Genomic DNA, 17,848 nt, shown 5'->3' with positions numbered 1-17,848 from the left:
AGTATCTGAATGAGAAGGGAGACGTCATCAGTAGCCTGCTTTCCTTCACCCGCCCTGCTGCGTTCAGCAGGTAATGGCACCACGAGACGGCGAATGTGACATGATTTCAATACTAGTTATGGGGATCAGGTTTATACGCTTAATTGACACTGCTAAGGCAACGGCATTTCGACAGGACGATTAAGGCCCCCAACCGAAGTCTTTCCCTCAACAGCTTGACCACAAGGCGGTGGTGTTTACCGCGAAATGCAAGTGAATTTCAATGCTTACAGGGAAGGTCTGCACATATGTTCCAATCCCTAAGCTGAAGGACCAGGAGACTGTTGTTCAGACTTTCTGCTATTGACTAGCCTGGCAGGGGACTGCGAGTGTCGCACCGACAGCCTGCGGTGTACGTCAGTTAGTCATGGGGGTTCATACACCGTTGCACAACGCTACGGTCCAGTCTCTTAGTTACGATAGTTGTGCAGCACTGAAGTGTATCCCTGTCGTCAATACTCGTGGCTTTTACTGTCTTCTGTATTCTTCTAGGCTGTGTCACTGCGGTTCTTCCATCAAATTTTTCTGACCACGCCAGTAGCGACTAAAATGCAAACGATGCGGCCCGGCATCGGAGTTGACAATGCCGTTGCTTACAACATCTCCAAATGAACATCAATTGGCATCAATGAGAGTTGGATCTGCTGTGACACCATCAAAAACACTATCGGTTCTTTCTGCTTCTCGTTTCCTGCTAAGGTGTTTGTGGAGGCTCTTGACCGTTGTCGCAGTAGCAACACACATTTCCCGCGTTCTTATGGTGTTCATTGAAGGGATGGGTTGAGATATATGGGAAACAAGGTACTAGTCTTTTATCAAGTGAGAACCCTAAGGACGCCATGCTTTTTGTTTCGCGAAAGCTCGCTTAAGAGCAAACAGAGCAGTTCTTGGGGAGGCGGTATGGAGCCATTCAGCTCTGTAATATGCACGCTATGGAGGCACCAGGGGACAGTGATTCTCCGAAGGCAGGTGTTCACGACAATTTCTGTGGATGGAAAACAGAAACAAAGCTCATGAGCCAAAGCCCAGTAAGCAAGGTTGTACATCACCAATGAATCAATCAAACTGACAGACACCGTATACTACAGCTCTTTGCCCCGGTTCGCCCCTTGGCGGATCATGGGAGAAATGCGAACGCAATGCAAACGCGTATTTTAGGATGCAATTTGTTACGGTCCCTTAGTTGTGGAAAAGTAATACACAGTAGTTCACAGACAGCCGTGGACATCTGCATTCATATGTGCTTGGTTTCGATGTCAGAATCGCCTGCTAGTGGACACACGCAAGAAAATCGCTGATACAACAGTACCATTAAACGAAGAGTTTAACATATTAGCTTAATTGAACGTAGTGACACTGTAACGACTCGCTAATCTCTATAGCACTAATCCAACTAACAGCTGTCAGTTGGATCAAACTGATCTTAAGCCGCTGTATTTTTCTTTGACTACGCTTTGTGGTGAGATATCTGAAAACAAGAAACAGTCAATGAGACTGTACTTTTCATGAGGCAATAAAAGAAATAATAAAAATGTCCGGATGAAGAAGTAAGCACAGGATTGTCTGGACGTCCCTCAAGGAGCAACGCTAACCGCCGAATAATTTCAAGGTCATGAGTTCATGGATTGGCATAAGCGCGGACTTACTGATTCATACATAGGACAGAGGTTTCCGCCCAAGTTTCCCGGGACGCTTTTGTTCTCGCCGTCCAGCTGGAATGTACAAGCGAAAAGGGGTGTAGCACTGCTATTTAAGTTCTCAGCGCGGGGCAGTAACCTTGCCAACGCTAGTACTCTCACAAAAAGCGTCTAATAGTACTTTGAATTGGGCAATAGATGTAACGTCAGAGGAAGGGTATGCCACGCATGAACCACCAGTAATGAGGAAAATTCTGCCCTACAAAAGTGTGTGCTCCGTGCTTAAAAATCTCATCATGCCTTCCGGTGTGTGGTGGCTTAATCAACGGTGAAAAAACTGGTAGCTAAATCTTGCACAAGTAGGACGTAACAAATATTAAGTCTGCTCGAAGGTGGGGATACTCCAGGGCAAAGAGACAAAGCGCCGCAAATCGCGTTTCATAGCACCCTGATTTAAGGCCGGTAACCATTTTCGTAGCAGCTCTTTGGACGCGCTCAATGGTAGTTATGTCCTTCTTGCGTCCTGAGTAAACAACCTGGTTGGCATACTCAGGAAGCGGTCCAATGTGGGCCAGATAGAGTATTTGGAAATCTATGCGAGTAATATTAGGAAACATGCGGCGAATCGTCAGGAGAACGGTGAATACCTTTTGAACCGATTTCTGATGTTGAAGTGAGAAGCGCATGTTTAAAGAGAGTCAGATACCCAAATCATTTTAGCATCTATCCTCGTGATGTCTCCTGGTTCACTCTTACCAGGCATGGGAGGGGCGTTTGATTTGTCCCTTCCAAATGACATAGAGACACATTTTTTCGTCATACAGGGAATGATTCAGTCCAACGGCCACTGGGTTGCAAAGTCCTCGCAAGACTGATTATGACGTAGTCGTTTGGGGGTGATGCAGGACAGCATGCTGTTCCCTGTAGACTCCAGATACCATCACTAGGTTACCTGTGGGTTTCCTGTTCCTCTCTTTTAAGGCGAAGGCGGCTGGCCCATTTCCCTGACCGTGTCCTATGAACTTTAACAACATATCTTTTATTTTTCAGACAAGATCCAGTGTCTTATGTTGTTGTTGAAGTTCCGTAGGCGAATTTCTGATTTACAGCGGTTCCGCAGTATGCGAAACGTCAGCTCGCCTCTGTGGCACCTGTAATTATCTTTCTGGAAAAATTTGTGGCCATTTTTCCAGGAGCTGGCGAATCCTCCAAGGTAGCATTTGGCTTATCTAACTGCATGCTTGTTTGCTTTGAGACGAACGTCGCATCAGTTCCAAAAAAATTTCAGGACAGTTGTCTTCCGGCAAGCTTCTGGGGAACCGGTGGACAAGCCGGAAGTAGAGTTGTTCCTACGCAGCAGATTTCAAATTTGAATCCAAAGTGCATCACTGAAGGCGCAGCAGTGGTGTCAGTAGGGACAATTTGGATGGGAAGAGCCGCATCAAATGCAAAGCAACCCTACCTGTCCTCCCGCTATTCGTATCTGCTCAAGGAATGGAGCGACCGTCTATCGAGAACTCAGATGCGGAGATTTTGGCGTAAGTGAGCTTTCTGTGAGTCAGAATAGGGAATTTCAGTTCAACGCAAACTGACTGTTGAAGTTTCTTGAGAAATCTAGGGCAGTTAACGGACAACACAACACATGCGCCATTTCAGCTGCATTATAAAGTGAGGAGCCGGAAGGTTTTGTGCCACCAAAAAGGCTATCATATTTGTTAGTTCTCCGCAGATTTTAAATTTAGAGCACCGGAGTAGGAACTGCGGCGCCCCTGGCTGCTTTCTGTCTTAGCGTTTCAGTCCCCCCAGTTTTCCTGTGGATAAAGGCTTGCAAAGCCACGTTCGGGTTGCAACCACCGCTTGTCTCCTGAGGCCACAGTCCCTTTATAGTGGTCTGAAATTTTGCCGGATGTCAATTATAGTGTGCGGCGCAACCATATAAACTCTTAGATTAATTGTTGTGCAAATTTTTGTGGTGAGCATTCTGTTGTCCGTTTTTTGAGCCTCTTGGAGAAAGTTCACTCCCAGGTATTTGAGTGAGTGACTAGCCAAAATGGATGACATTGATGAAGTCACCCGATTACTACAGGATGGACTAAAAAGACGCCACATGCATTCAGTTGTCACTTCTACTGTCTTTGATGTATCCGTATTGCTCTGCTGATCAAGGTGGAGATGAGCACCACAGATGGAAATATCGAACACAAAAGTCACTCGATTGTTTTACAGCTGGAAGGTACATCTTGGGGGTACAGCTCAAACTTCCCAAACTACCTAAACTTCACACAGTATAACCGGGAATGCGAAAACCGCTACAATCAAAGCGATATATGTTTTCTTGCAAATTACCATTCGCTTCCAGATGAAGAGGCTGTGACACCAAATTACATCATGAAAGCAATAAACAAGTAAATACCTTCCGCAAAAATACAACGGTCACTTACACTACATTATTCCAGATTTCTAAGTAGCAAATAAGGCGGTCAAAGTTTTCACAATTTATTGATACAGACGGTAAAGCACGTAGCCGTTATCCGTATCCGAAAATTCCCCCCGTGATCCTTACAAGCAGAGTTAACTTTATGAATAACAGACGGTAACGACTGTCTTCACTTTTAATTCCAACTGTGGAGGCGGACCCGGAATTTCTCAGGTTGACGAGCTGGAACCTCTGAATGAATGTTCATACGCTGGTGCCTGTTCCTTAAACACGCCGTAAAATGTAATTTACTTTTTCTTTAAACAATAAAATGTACGGTATAGTTGCTATGGCTGTTCATTCAACACCAGTAAGTGATGGTACCGCATACATGGAGCCAGAATACGATAGGCTCAACTAAACCATTCAAAAGGGCATACTCCCGCTGCATCTATAGCCAGCTGGGTCCACGGGAGAAAACTGTACCCAGATATTTTAATCTGATGCCTTAATTTTAATGTACAGTAGCTCTGCGATTAGCAAAGTTTTGCGAACTAAACAAATTTTTTTTCAAATAGCTATTCTTTAGGCGCCATGTGAGGAATACATTTACCTTCCTCAGGATCAAACCGAATCTAACAGAGCGCAAATAACCTTCCGGTCGATTATGTGGGGGACGTACTCCGCACACCTGAATGTATCCAGTACGGGTCGGGTGAAGTTTTAGTGTCTGTAATCCGTTGTCACATTTACCATTCTTCCTGAACTTAAACCACGCTTTGTAACTGTCTTTCACATTGTATCATGACGTTTGTTTTAATGTTACGAATACACAATTTTCCGGTGCGACCTGCTGACTTCTTGCTCAGCGAGTGTATTTACGCTCCGTTGAACTGTTTGTTGACTGCTGAACCAGTGGGACCAGATCTCTGTGTTTATGTCGACTGTTGAACGTCACAATAAATTCCTGTGACATTTTTTAGCCATGAATAATTTTCCTACCATGGAATATATCACGCACGCCGAACCATCTGTGGGAAATTCCGACAAGTGACTATTTCCTTTCACAGCCAGTTACTGCATTTGGATCGATGTAGTGGACTATTGGATCTACACATTCGTGAGTCCCCAGTTGACTACTCATTCTTTTCCTATTGTCATTTTGTGATTTTGTATTAGTTACTTTGCTTGTTAATTTATCCGAACCCGCTGATAAGGTCCTAGTCCGCTACAAAGTATGCACCCTCACATAATGAAACCGAGGTATAGTGCTCGACTGGCCCCATTCGACTGGGCATTGGCTGTATGATTTCAAGTACACGCTTAGAACCTACGTATTAGGGCAAAGCGGAAACAAATTCACTTTCTGATAAATAAGGCGAAGAAAACAGTCGTCAGAAAGATGGGTTGCCATATTGAATCTACCTATTTGATCGCACTTACATTTATAATTAAATGGACACTCCCTGTGTATTTTACGCTTTGGACTGTCCATGGGAAACCAACCGAACCTACAACAGTTAGAAAAATCCCATAGCCCCTTCAACTTTTTGACCATGATTATCATAGCCATATATGTGGTACCTATCCTTTCAGAACCAATATGCTCCCGTTGTACCCTGACATTTCGCCTGAGTGTCACTCAGACTGTTTAAGCTGGGGCGTTAGTAGACCACGATAAAATTTATAGGATATTAGGGGGCACTTCAGACCAAAAAGAATCTGTGGTCAAAATGCTAGACAAACGCTTGCCGCTGCAATAACATTCTCGGCTTATTAAGGCTCCACATGAAATGCTTTTTTCAGTTAATGGAAACGCTTATTTCAAGTGGGGGTACTGAACAACAAGGATCTGTTCATTGGAAGGATTCTGCTGTATTTAGAGGCGTTCCAGCCCGTTGTCCGACGCTGGAAGGATAGTGGCGGTGTTGGTGACGCAGTAGAAGTTTGCCCCGGTTACCCATAAACGAAAATAATGAACGGTATGCCAGGATAGAGTAAAATGTTCATTAGAGAGAACGATGAATTTACAGGGAAATAGTTCCAGAAAAATATTCGCCGATAGACTATTTCCTTTCACAGCCAGTTACTGCATTTGGATCGATGTAGTGGACTATTGGATCTACACATTCGTGAGTCCCCAGTTGACTACTCATTCTTTTCCTATTGTCATTTTGTGATTTTGTATTAGTTACTTTGCTTGTTAATTTATCCGAACCCGCTGATAAGGTCCTAGTCCGCTACAAAGTATGCACCCTCACATAATGAAACCGAGGTATAGTGCTCGACTGGCCCCATTCGACTGGGCATTGGCTGTATGATTTCAAGTACACGCTTAGAACCTACGTATTAGGGCAAAGCGGAAACAAATTCACTTTCTGATAAATAAGGCGAAGAAAACAGTCGTCAGAAAGATGGGTTGCCATATTGAATCTACCTATTTGATCGCACTTACATTTATAATTAAATGGACACTCCCTGTGTATTTTACGCTTTGGACTGTCCATGGGAAACCAACCGAACCTACAACAGTTAGAAAAATCCCATAGCCCCTTCAACTTTTTGACCATGATTATCATAGCCATATATGTGGTACCTATCCTTTCAGAACCAATATGCTCCCGTTGTACCCTGACATTTCGCCTGAGTGTCACTCAGACTGTTTAAGCTGGGGCGTTAGTAGACCACGATAAAATTTATAGGATATTAGGGGGCACTTCAGACCAAAAAGAATCTGTGGTCAAAATGCTAGACAAACGCTTGCCGCTGCAATAACATTCTCGGCTTATTAAGGCTCCACATGAAATGCTTTTTTCAGTTAATGGAAACGCTTATTTCAAGTGGGGGTACTGAACAACAAGGATCTGTTCATTGGAAGGATTCTGCTGTATTTAGAGGCGTTCCAGCCCGTTGTCCGACGCTGGAAGGATAGTGGCGGTGTTGGTGACGCAGTAGAAGTTTGCCCCGGTTACCCATAAACGAAAATAATGAACGGTATGCCAGGATAGAGTAAAATGTTCATTAGAGAGAACGATGAATTTACAGGGAAATAGTTCCAGAAAAATATTCGCCGATAAGAAACACAACAGCTTTATTGAGAATAAGCGATTGCGGAGGCGCGTATGTGGAAATACAACAGCCTAAGAATGTTTTATTGGAGGGATTCTGTCTTACCATGGTCCAATGCGGTTTTGCGCCGTCTGGCTCTGATACAACGCTGTCACGTGCCGCATATTGAGGAGGCGTTATCTGTCTTGTCGGTACCTGGTGGAGTTAAGGGTCTCAGCAAATTACAGTCATTGGTTACCTTCAGGAATCTGACTTTCCAGGTACCTCCCTTCTGGCCATTCAAACAAGATTGTCGACGAGAACCAAGTTGTAAATGCTCCATCCATTCCCTAGCGCGACCGGTACGGCGTCCAAGTTGCAGTAGTGGATGTAACTTTGGTGGTACATATGAAGCAGTGGTTATAGGAGTTGGTCTTGGGAGAACAAAGTTTTAGGCAGAAGGTTGAAATCCAGTAAATGTTCTCCCGCCTTCGAGATCTGGCACTCAGTCAACCGTAGCTGATCGACATGATCGACTTCCATATCAATGATCGCACCTGGAAGATGTAAATTACCAAACCGATACTTTTGGGGACAACACCAGCAGTCCGCCCCCTGTGAGACAGCTCCTTACAAGCACACGGTTTTCAGGCCTCAATGTTGGTTTCTTTCCTGTAGTGATTGAAAACATGTAAGTTTTGGCAAGACAGCATCATTAATAAGTCTCAATTATCTATTCATCATAATCCCTGCTGGAGAGCGACCGTCCTGAGAATGTGGCTTATGAGTCGCTCTTTAATTCAACAGAAATCTATCCAGGCCTTCTGCTGTGGCCGTTTCCTCCCATGCTTTTGTCAACGCGCGTTTAAGGGTGTCTACGGGTCCTTCGGCCTTATCATTGGATTTGAGATCGAATGGTTGGGAAGTAATATGTGAAATGCCGTGTCTTCGAGCGAATTCACCAAACTGGTGGGATGTGAGTTAAGACCACACACAATAGTTTCCAGGATAACGATTATTGAAAACAAATACCGCAGTTTAGTGTGGTTGTCATCGTTGTTGTCTCAGACATAATGGGGACTTTTGGCTCCTTACTCAATGCAACGACAACGAGGAGGAAGATTTGTCAATTAATTGGTCCGGCAAAATCCACATGAATGCGCCCTGGTTGTGGCCAAGGCTCTGGCGACCGTCGGTTAGGTAACTTTCGGGCAGCTGCGCAACAGGAAATACTCCAACATACTTGCTTTATGTGCTAATCCATACAGGGTAAATAAACATAATTGCGAGCAAGAGCCTTCATGGGCTCATTCCTGGATGCCCATCGTGGAGCTGTACTGGGACCTGTCTGCGAAGTTCAGTGAGAATGACGATACGGTCACTCAAGAGAAGACAGTCATTGACAACAGATAATAAACTCCGCCGTTGGGAAAGTTTCCAAAGTTCCCCTGATGGACGGGTTGCTGGTCAGCTGGATTGGTGGTACTCCGGTGGCTTCTGTGATACGCAGTCGCTTTTGGTGACAACGTGGACCGCGTCAAGCCTCACGGGTAGTTGTTTCATGGCCTCCAAGACCACAGCACGGACTACCGGTCCGACGGCAACGGTTGCTATGATGGTGTCTTCTGGTTCCAACTGATTGGAAGTAACTGAACTTGTTAGCGCATCGGTCTGCCCATCGGTCTCCCGCTGCATATCGAGGTGGCGTTGTGTTTGGTCAGCGTACTTGTTAGCGCATCGGTCTGCCCATCGGTGGCGTTGTGTCTGGTCAGTGTGTAGTGGAGTTGAGGGTGTCAGTAGACTTCGGGCATTCAGTGGTCAATTTCAGGACTCTGACCTTCATAATCAGTATATTCATAATATATAAGTTGGAGGCAAGTTCACGAGAGCTGTGATAAACGATACCGCAAACCCTTATGAAAATATGTTATCGATAAACTGGTGATCGAAAATTTCACTTGAAAGGAAGAATCTGGAACCTGAAAGAATCTCTTCCGGAAAAGATAACTTGTGGAAAAAAGAGCACTTGAGCAGTTATTTTGGCGAGGCATAATGGATGGAACCGGATAAATAACAATTTTTGTACCTGTGAATTCGTGCTTGAAAGGCATGTACGTGTGAATGATTGTTGTTTTATGAAACCTAGAGGACGACGTCTTCCAAATACAAGGGAGTCTGGCAAAACTCATCGTAATGGAAAGAACATCTTCCAGGTTGATAGGACTAGGAACCTTGCGTGCATCGTAAGATGTAAATACGGTTTACACAGTTCGAACAACCTAGAATGCTGAATACCAGAATTAGTCAGTACAGGCGGTGTAAGCAGAACCACCAAGAAACGATGACGAATATCTGGTAACGGTTGAATTCTCAATGATGACAGGTCATGCAGTAGCTTTGGAAAATGTTAAAGTTTTTAGACGAGAACTAAGGATCACACAACAGCGATGGATAGCCGAGGTGACGGAAATCGCCAAACGTCCCAGCATAAACGGGATAGAGGATGTAGAACTGGCGAGCGTCAGGAGAGTGAATTGAGATCAGCCAATGAACACGTGACGGCGTGTATTCTTCAGTCTAAACTGGGAGCAAAAAATGACCCACTGAATCTCCGGTCGTCCTAGCACCCACTAACGCACACAGGCCAACAAAATCCATGAACAAAACCAAAGAGCAGCGTTTCATTAAACTTTCTTGGACCTGGGTAGAGTAAGGCCCGACAACGCCGTCCTAACCCGTCTGCTGTGTTAGCCATACATATGAACCATCTTGATAACAGTCATTATGAATTAAGTGGGCCAGCTGGAAATCACACTAATTGGTTCATCATCTGCCCCAAAACTCGGTCCACCCGAAAACTTATTCACAGACTGACGGAGCGTCTGTGTCGAAAATGAAATCCCACCCAGTGATGAATTCATTGGCTGTTTGCCTTACCTCTCTAAAACGATCCTACTAATAATTGAAGAATGCCGATGAATGGTGCGCAACACGCAAACCACTTTTACAGCATCTCCAAAAATGTATTTGCCATAGTGGGTAGGTTGAACCGACTTGGTGACCGTCAGGACCTTTCTCCAACTTCAGTGTTCTGAGGCGCTTTCGATGTCAACATAAATGGGGGCATCCCTCTGCCAAAAGTTCAGCATTTGATTTACCAAATTTTGGTGTACCTGAACCCGGAATCCAAAATATCAGGTTGTTGCCGAATGCTGTTAACCAGCAGTGCAGCCATATTAGATCGCCCTGCCATATCAGTTGCTAAAAAACGGCATAACGGGACCGTCTGCAAATGAAAGCAGATCGTTAGATACAGGGCAGATCAGATATTGCAAATCCGTAGCATAGCTGAAAAACATCAGCATATTAAGATCGGAGATTTGTTGAGAACAGATCGGCCCAAGATCACCGGAAAATGTAACAGAAGTCCTAGTGGAATCGGGGGTCGGGATGTGACGGCTGACTGATGAACTGATGACAGAGGATTGCCACTAGGATCAAACCAGTTGTCTCTGGAGCCCGCAACATGTTTCCTGGAATTCGCCCCTTGAAGGGAAAAGCAATATCGCGAGAAATGCTGGTCTCCGAGGGAGGAATTTGCTGTTTCACATTACTTAATTATTTCCGAGGAACTCGTTCTCGAGAAAGCAACATTCAGAACTCTATGCTCTACACTTCAGGTTTCCAAAAACTCTACCTTTCTTAAAGATGAACAGGAAAATGCACTGTCAGTGACCTAAATTAATTATGCAAGCATCGTGTTTAGCGACTTTTGTCAACAGGGCATCCACTGCTCTCCCAGGTGGCTCTTAGTTCGTCTTGGTTGATATTTGGGTAAAGTTTACGAAACTTACAGTGGGAACTACCACAAACTCGGTGAAGCGATTGGACAGAAAGCTGGGATAGTTACGCAGACATTTGTTTCGCGTCCGACAAAATGTGTCACCGTTTTCGCATATGAGCTCTTTTTCTCTCGATAACGCCAAGTATTTACGCCTTGTATTTTGGTATGGTGAGCAGTACAAAGAATGCAAGTTGGGCAGTGACCAAGAGTTCGTTAGTGGCATAGGGAGACTTGGGAGTTCTCATTCAAGATCTCGTCCTGTCGATGAACCCAATCTGTGGTAAAAAGCATTGTACAGGTGTTTCATCAGCAGTGCGCATCTCGCGAAATCCCAGAGAGTTCAAATGATCCCCCTGACCGATAGGCGCCCAGTTACGAACGGCCGATTAACTAGTAATTAGACGGGATACGGCGCCACTCACCTTCTAGCCATGAAACCCACATCACCTGACGACAGTTTCACTCATACGAAATTTTTCTTCCGAACTACCTGGAGCTAGTTGGTAGTATGAGAGTGAGGCCATTTCCTAACTGTGTGCGATTTGGTCGGTCGTTGCCGAACTGTTAAGTGTTCAAACTAGTAGAGGGAGGTTGCAGGTTCGGAAATCTCTGAAGTTTCGTAAGATGCGCACTATCAAAGATCCCCAATAAGTAAGAAACAGCCGTACGTTTTTCGGCTTCCCAGCATAGATTGACTCCATTTACAGGGTGCAATTTTATGGATAGCATGATAGTATTTAAGCGCCAGCACTTACTACTGACGTTTCGCTGTCATTGATGATGATGAACTAGTTGCTTTGCGAGCACACTTCAACTGAAGGTAAGTCCAAAAAGCTGATCTTCTGTACCTTATTAGCTACCCGAAGAGGTCTGGTTGTTCCCAAGACGGTGCTTCGTCTATTCATAATGTACTTCTCATAAGGTTGCTGGAAATTCGTCGCCTAGAAACATCACAAACGAGAGATTCAGCTGGGTTCCAGGTGAGTCTTTCGCAAAACCAGAGTGGTTTGCAAATGAGTGTATTTCGCTAAGGTGTTTCGTTGCTATTGCCTTACTCAGGTAGCGCAAGAAGATCGAATCTTTGACTATAATGGGCAAAATTAATCGGTCTTCAAATGTTTTCGCTGGTCGACCGGTTACCAAAGCCTAACACATTCATCTTAATTTTTCAGACGGATCTATGTGGGCAGGAAAGTTGTGGTTCTCAACCTTTCGCGCTCACAATATAACAAGTATCACTGGTGTCTATCCAGCAGCATCGCGTGACACCGATTTACCTGCATGACCGAAATCAAGGTGGGACTTTGGGCTGATCACATCTCACTTTCATAACACAAAAATTTATCCCAGCGGTAAAACAAGCTACCGATGGAAAGGGAGATAGGTGGGTGTCGAGTCCAGACCTAGAAAGTAGACCCTAATTTATCCATAATTTTTGTTCATACAGAAACAGAGATGTTGTTGCACCTGGGAATTTATTTTCATAAATAAAGTCAGTCATTAACCATCGATGAAAAAATACCCAAGATTGAACAATGGAAGAGAAAGATAACTGAATCAGATCTGAACGGCGAAAAAACTGTTTTCAGAGGGCCTATTCAATGAGTAGATTTACTAGTTAATGTGGATATCTCCATATCAATTGGTTTTATGAGGTGTAGTTGGCCATCAATTGGATCAGGAACACGGTTGGAAGAGCTTTGAAGTATAAGGTCATCTAAACCAATTGGATCCACATCACTTTCCTCCCCCTCCTCCTCTGTGGATGATATAGGCTGATCCTCGTTTTCCAGGGCCAAATCGATGTCAAATGATCGTGAAGGAACGCGTGCCGCTGCGACGGGTCGGAGGGAATCCAAACTGGCACACCGACACTGGCATCCACTGACAGGACATTGAGGATGTGGCTCAACGTCAGCTGAGGAGGACGCACAACCATAAAACCATTCAACCAGATGACTAGCGTGTCCTCCGTGTCGACAGGCTTGACACCAGATGAATAGGCTGGCCATGGCGGTAGAAATATCAGATGTGGTTCGCTTTCGTCTGCGAAAAACATTTGAAGTTCAAGAAGGTTTTGCGCAATACACCAAATGTTACTCGGAAAACCCGACAAGAACAGATTGAGATCATTGTGTCCAGTGCGAGCTTCGGACTAACGCAAGCTAAAGCACCGCCATGTTTCAGCGGAAAAATAGGACGTTACAGAATACAGCGGTCTAGTGAAAACGAATCAAGTAGTCGATTTGTGAGGCGGACTGAGTAGTGATAAAGGCTACAATTTAGCATGACTAACCAATCGGGGCATGAGGCACTTTACAACTATTACCTATTGGACTTTTGCGGTCGGTTTTGTGCAGCCTAGCGTTACCTGATCCATACACCTCCACAGGGGCTGAAACCTACAAAAGTTCATTCCATTCAAAAGTTCATTCCATAGAGGGCATCACCGTATGACTTGGGTTCGCTTTTTCTACCGAACGTTTCGTGACCAATTCGTGTCTATCTCAAATTCGAAGGTTTACGGGATGTACAGCGGGACGCAGATGTGAATATGACCCACCATTGGTTTCTGTGAGCAGGAACAGCACCCACTGTGCAAATACTTTTGAAGAGAACAGGGATTAAGGACGATAAAGGTTCAGTAGTGTAGAGCACATTATGTGAAAGGCGTAAATGAATAAAGCCGAACGGATAAATGACATTTACTTTCTGCTGTCGTTTCGTAGGGTCTGATACACGGAGACAATGGAAAACGTTCGTCTTCAATGAAAAGAACTTGTGGGCGATGACAGAGGGTTCTGTTAACGGTGGCCAAAAACTAGATGTACATTTGGTTGTGTTGGTCATACACTTGGCACAGTGAAGTAGAGTATTCTGTTGCTGCTGTACTGCACAGCGATGATAGGTTGCAATTAGGAGCCACAGACCGCCTGCTGACCATCAACGAAAGTAAATTCGTCTCACAAAATAAGAGTGTCTGTTAAAATTCGTAAATGTTCTTGAAATTTACAGAGTATGAATTTGGTTAGGACTGGGTAGGAGGTGATTAGGCGATATGAAGACACAGGACATTCCGATCGACGAATGGTACACGTCCATGCTCAAATTCCATAAAATTTGGCCCTTTGGATTGCTGGCATCGACTAAACTATTCTAACAAATCAATTCAATTCAATCAATCAAATTACTAGCTATAAACCGTGTACCATAGGCACATTGGTTCCGGTTGCTACAGCTTCAATCACCGGAAAGTGGGAACATTTGCGTCAGTGTCATTAACCATTGGCAGGTTAAGTCCCGAAGTCCCCATCCAGGGAGGAGGCAGTTTCGACTTAACAGAATTTACTGGTTAGTGTTTTCATACTTCGTTGTCAAGTTAGACACTGTCCACTTCTCGGTCGCTTCCACTCAGCACAGGGCTGTGCGACAAGAGCTCTGAGAGCAGAAGTCCTAACCGGCGTAACCCATGAAGCGCGAATAATTCATCCATCGCGGGAGAGTTCCTCATTGCTCTTTATTCAAACAAATGTCAAAACTGTCTAATAGTGCGGGCGACTATATGAGTTCTCACTGGATGGCGGTCTGGAACATCAGCTCGCAGGGGTTTACACTATATCGTGGTATTCCTTTGCTGCTGGGGTGCTGAACGTCAGCAAATCTATCCCAGGAGTTTGGGTCTTGTTGGTGCGGTCCTCCTTCAAGAATAAGGTGTCCGTAACTCTCTTTAAGCTTGCCTGAAGATGGTGCAGAAATGAGTCTCGGAGTCCCCATCCAGGAAGGAGGCAGTTTCGACCTAACAGAATTTACTGGTTAGTGTTTTCATACTTCGTTGTCAGGTCCGACACTGTCCACTTCTCGGTCGCTCACAGCACTCAGCACAGGGCTGTGCAACAACAGCTCTGCGAGCAGATGTCCTAGCCGGCGTAACCTATGAAGCGTGAGTAATTCATCGACCGCGGAACATGGCGGTTAGTCGATGTCAATGGCTTCATGGTGTCAGTTGATTTTCACACTATCCGACTGAGCGTTTGCAGGCACCTCAGAATGTTTTTGACAGACTAACACCAAGTTTCCTCCTCGTTCACTTTACCTTTTCCACCTTTAAATGTAATTGACTAAGTATTGTGGTTGTATGGTAGTGAAGAATCAACGCCAACACTGATGTTGCCGTCTCTGATGATGATGAGCACATTGGGAAGAAACAAAACAGGGCAGTAAACCGAACCAGAGATGACATCTTGTTATCGCTGATGGATGACTCGCGAGATACTGATGTTGCCGTCGCTGATGATGATGATGATGATGATGATGATGATGATGATGATGATGATGATGATGAGCACATTGGGAGGAAGCAGAACAAGGCAGTAAACCGAACCAGAGATGACATCGTCTTATTGTTGATGGATGGCTTGCGAGATGGCTCAGTGGTTAGAGCGCGGATCTACTGACCGGAAGGTCCGTGGTTCGGACCCGACCTCTACCTCCCGACTTCCCTCGTCTAGGCTCGGGCAACCTGGCAGTATCCCAGACTTCGTGCTTCCTTTGGGTGACATGGCACCGGAAGGGTGTTACAGCTGAACGACTATCCATGATGGAGAGATAATAATGTCTTACGTTGCATGCGCCTTCACATCGTCACCACGGTTGTTCATCACTTCTAGTCCGGTGGCGCCAATAATACTCAGCTGCATCACGCGTGCCATGTTCTCCGACAGAGATGGGACTGCAGCAATAGCCGAACGTTTCAAGGCCTCTTCGCGTGTTGGCGTAAACCAATTCGAGTCCGTCAGAGGTAGGGCGACTGTGCCCAGGTGCATCAGACAGATGGAACAACGGGGTAGAGGTTTTCGGCATCGTTGACAAATGGTGTGTTTCCCCCCACCACCATGCATCTGAAGATTTCTCGAAGATGAGGTCGTAGTAGTAGTTGCAATGGTGTCGTCCGATGGGCTCGTACCGGTACCTTGGACTGTCACAGTTGAGCTTGTAGGGTTCCCGACCGAAGACAAGCTGGGTCTATTCTGCGGTCCAAGGCGCCAACCGCAAAACCCACAGGCGACGAAAACCTGGAACGAAAAAAAGGGTTTCGAAACAAACAACCATGATAATGCAATCTAAGATAAATTTTGTGCTTCGTCACGTCACTATTTACCAATTTGTGCTGAAAAGCCGAGAAGCAGCATCAGCGCTACACCAGTTCCAACCTCCTGAAACCACGGATGAATTGAGAATGGTTAATGAGCGATTAAGATACCATTCATCTATACACTTAGTGTATCATTCGCAAAAACGACACTCAGGCATCTGCTCATTGTAACAGTGACCGGTATCGTCAGTAAATACTGGAGCTCGAGTGTCGAACCAAACTGATTCAATGCAGACGCGGCAGAAGACCGCGCAAATTCCCAGAGCACTTGATATTTCCCGTGTTGGGCAGTCGAACGCCTATTCGGTCAGATTCATGCAAGCGGCGCTCTTATTCGGCTTGCTCTGTACTCCCATAGTGCATTCGAAATTTACCACAGTTTAAAGGGGCGGAGACAGTCAATAAAATGGGCATACATGATAAACTTTTGCACACAACAGGTATGTGATACATTTTGCTCTTCACAGTTGCTCTGTGGCACCCATTTAGGTAACCCGTCAAACAATATACGACTGTTATCTGTCTGGCGTTGTTTCATCCTGGGTTCTTGTTTGACATCATGCGCTATCTTGCGAAGATGATAAATCGTTTTCCTAAACTTCTCCTGATTGTTTGGAAATACGACAAAATGGCCTCAAGTTCACTGTCACCTAATTCGAGCAGAACCCCCAACAACCTACAGCAGGCCAGAAAGACATTCCTCATAGAAAGGTAACACATGAAGTTATGACTGACATGACAGAAGAAATCAGGTTCAGCCAAGAAGTAGTAGCTTGAGGTGTCTCCGCAGCCTGTATATTGCTTCAAAACTGGAATCAATCCAAACGATTTTCGGATGCTCACCGAAATTCCAATGATATGCTCCGGCGAAGCGGCTGGAATACACAATTGAAGTTCCTCTAATGAGACAGAACTCTGGGATGATCCTATGACGTTGTACAGACCACTGCTCGTCAATTCCTATGAAGCAGATTGCCAAAAACTTTCGATTGGGTTTCTGGCGGGACCCATCGCTTGTTGACCAAAACTCGCCCCGTTTCAACAATTAACACTGTCATGATGACAAAATTAAACGTTTTTATGCTTTTTGCCTCAGTGTGTAGCTTCAACCGGCTTTACTAGTTTTCCAGGACAACGTTGGTCAGCGCTACCAAAAAAAATGATTCGGTCACCTACGAGTAGCTTTTTAGAGTTAGAATTACACGCACTATAGATCTTGCAAAAGTGACCTTACCTGATTTACTGGTGTCAATAGGCTAATATTTCGGGTGCGCTGTGAGGGGCGGGACATAGAGGAGCTGAGCAGGGCTGACGCCGATTCCGTTCCGACGGATGGTTTGTCACCGCCGGTCGTCGTAGACCCATTGGGTGACTGTGCTGAACCCAATCCCAAGGCAGACGGAGCGGTTATTGGCTTGGTACTTGCCACGGTAGTTATGTAATCAAACAACAAATATACCTTGTTCGCCACGTCAAAATCTGCACGGTAGAACCACATTCGCCAACGGTCGAGAAGCTCACGATAACTGTGAGTAAAAGGGAGAAAGAGCAACCGCTGTAGCAACGTATGAATACATAGGTATTGTTCAACTGCAACACCCTTTCAGTGCCTAGCTGCTATGCAACCCGAAGAAGGCACGAGGGCTTGGATATTGCCAAGCTGCCCAACCCTAGACAGGGGAAGTCGAGATGCAGAGGTCGGGTTCGAACCA

At 45.2% G+C, this 17,848-nt stretch overlaps 2 protein-coding genes across 2 annotated transcripts in view; one reads left to right on the top strand and one right to left on the bottom strand.

The window, feature by feature from the left end:
• T265_08850 (hypothetical protein) overlaps nt 1-14,928 on the top strand; it is a gene marked incomplete at both ends in the record, with an annotated part of 74,075 nt that extends 59,147 nt beyond the window's left edge. The window contains one exon of the mRNA XM_009174762.1: nt 14,824-14,928. Within this exon, the coding sequence (XP_009173026.1) occupies nt 14,824-14,928 (105 nt within the window). The remainder of the gene's footprint in view (nt 1-14,823) is intronic.
• Nucleotides 12,507-17,848, bottom strand: part of T265_08849 (hypothetical protein) — a gene marked incomplete at both ends in the record, with an annotated part of 34,512 nt that continues 29,170 nt past the window's right edge. The window contains 3 exons of the mRNA XM_009174761.1: nt 12,507-13,030; nt 15,605-16,056; nt 17,371-17,662. Of these exons, the coding sequence (XP_009173025.1) occupies nt 12,583-13,030; nt 15,605-16,056; nt 17,371-17,662 (1,192 nt within the window). The remainder of the gene's footprint in view (nt 13,031-15,604; nt 16,057-17,370; nt 17,663-17,848) is intronic.

The sequence above is a fragment of the Opisthorchis viverrini genome (assembly GCF_000715545.1).
Source record: "Opisthorchis viverrini unplaced genomic scaffold opera_v5_239, whole genome shotgun sequence".
Classification (NCBI taxonomy): domain Eukaryota; kingdom Metazoa; phylum Platyhelminthes; class Trematoda; order Opisthorchiida; family Opisthorchiidae; genus Opisthorchis; species Opisthorchis viverrini.
The sequence above is the reverse complement of the archived record's forward strand: the minus strand, read 5'-3'. Positions and strand labels throughout refer to the sequence as shown.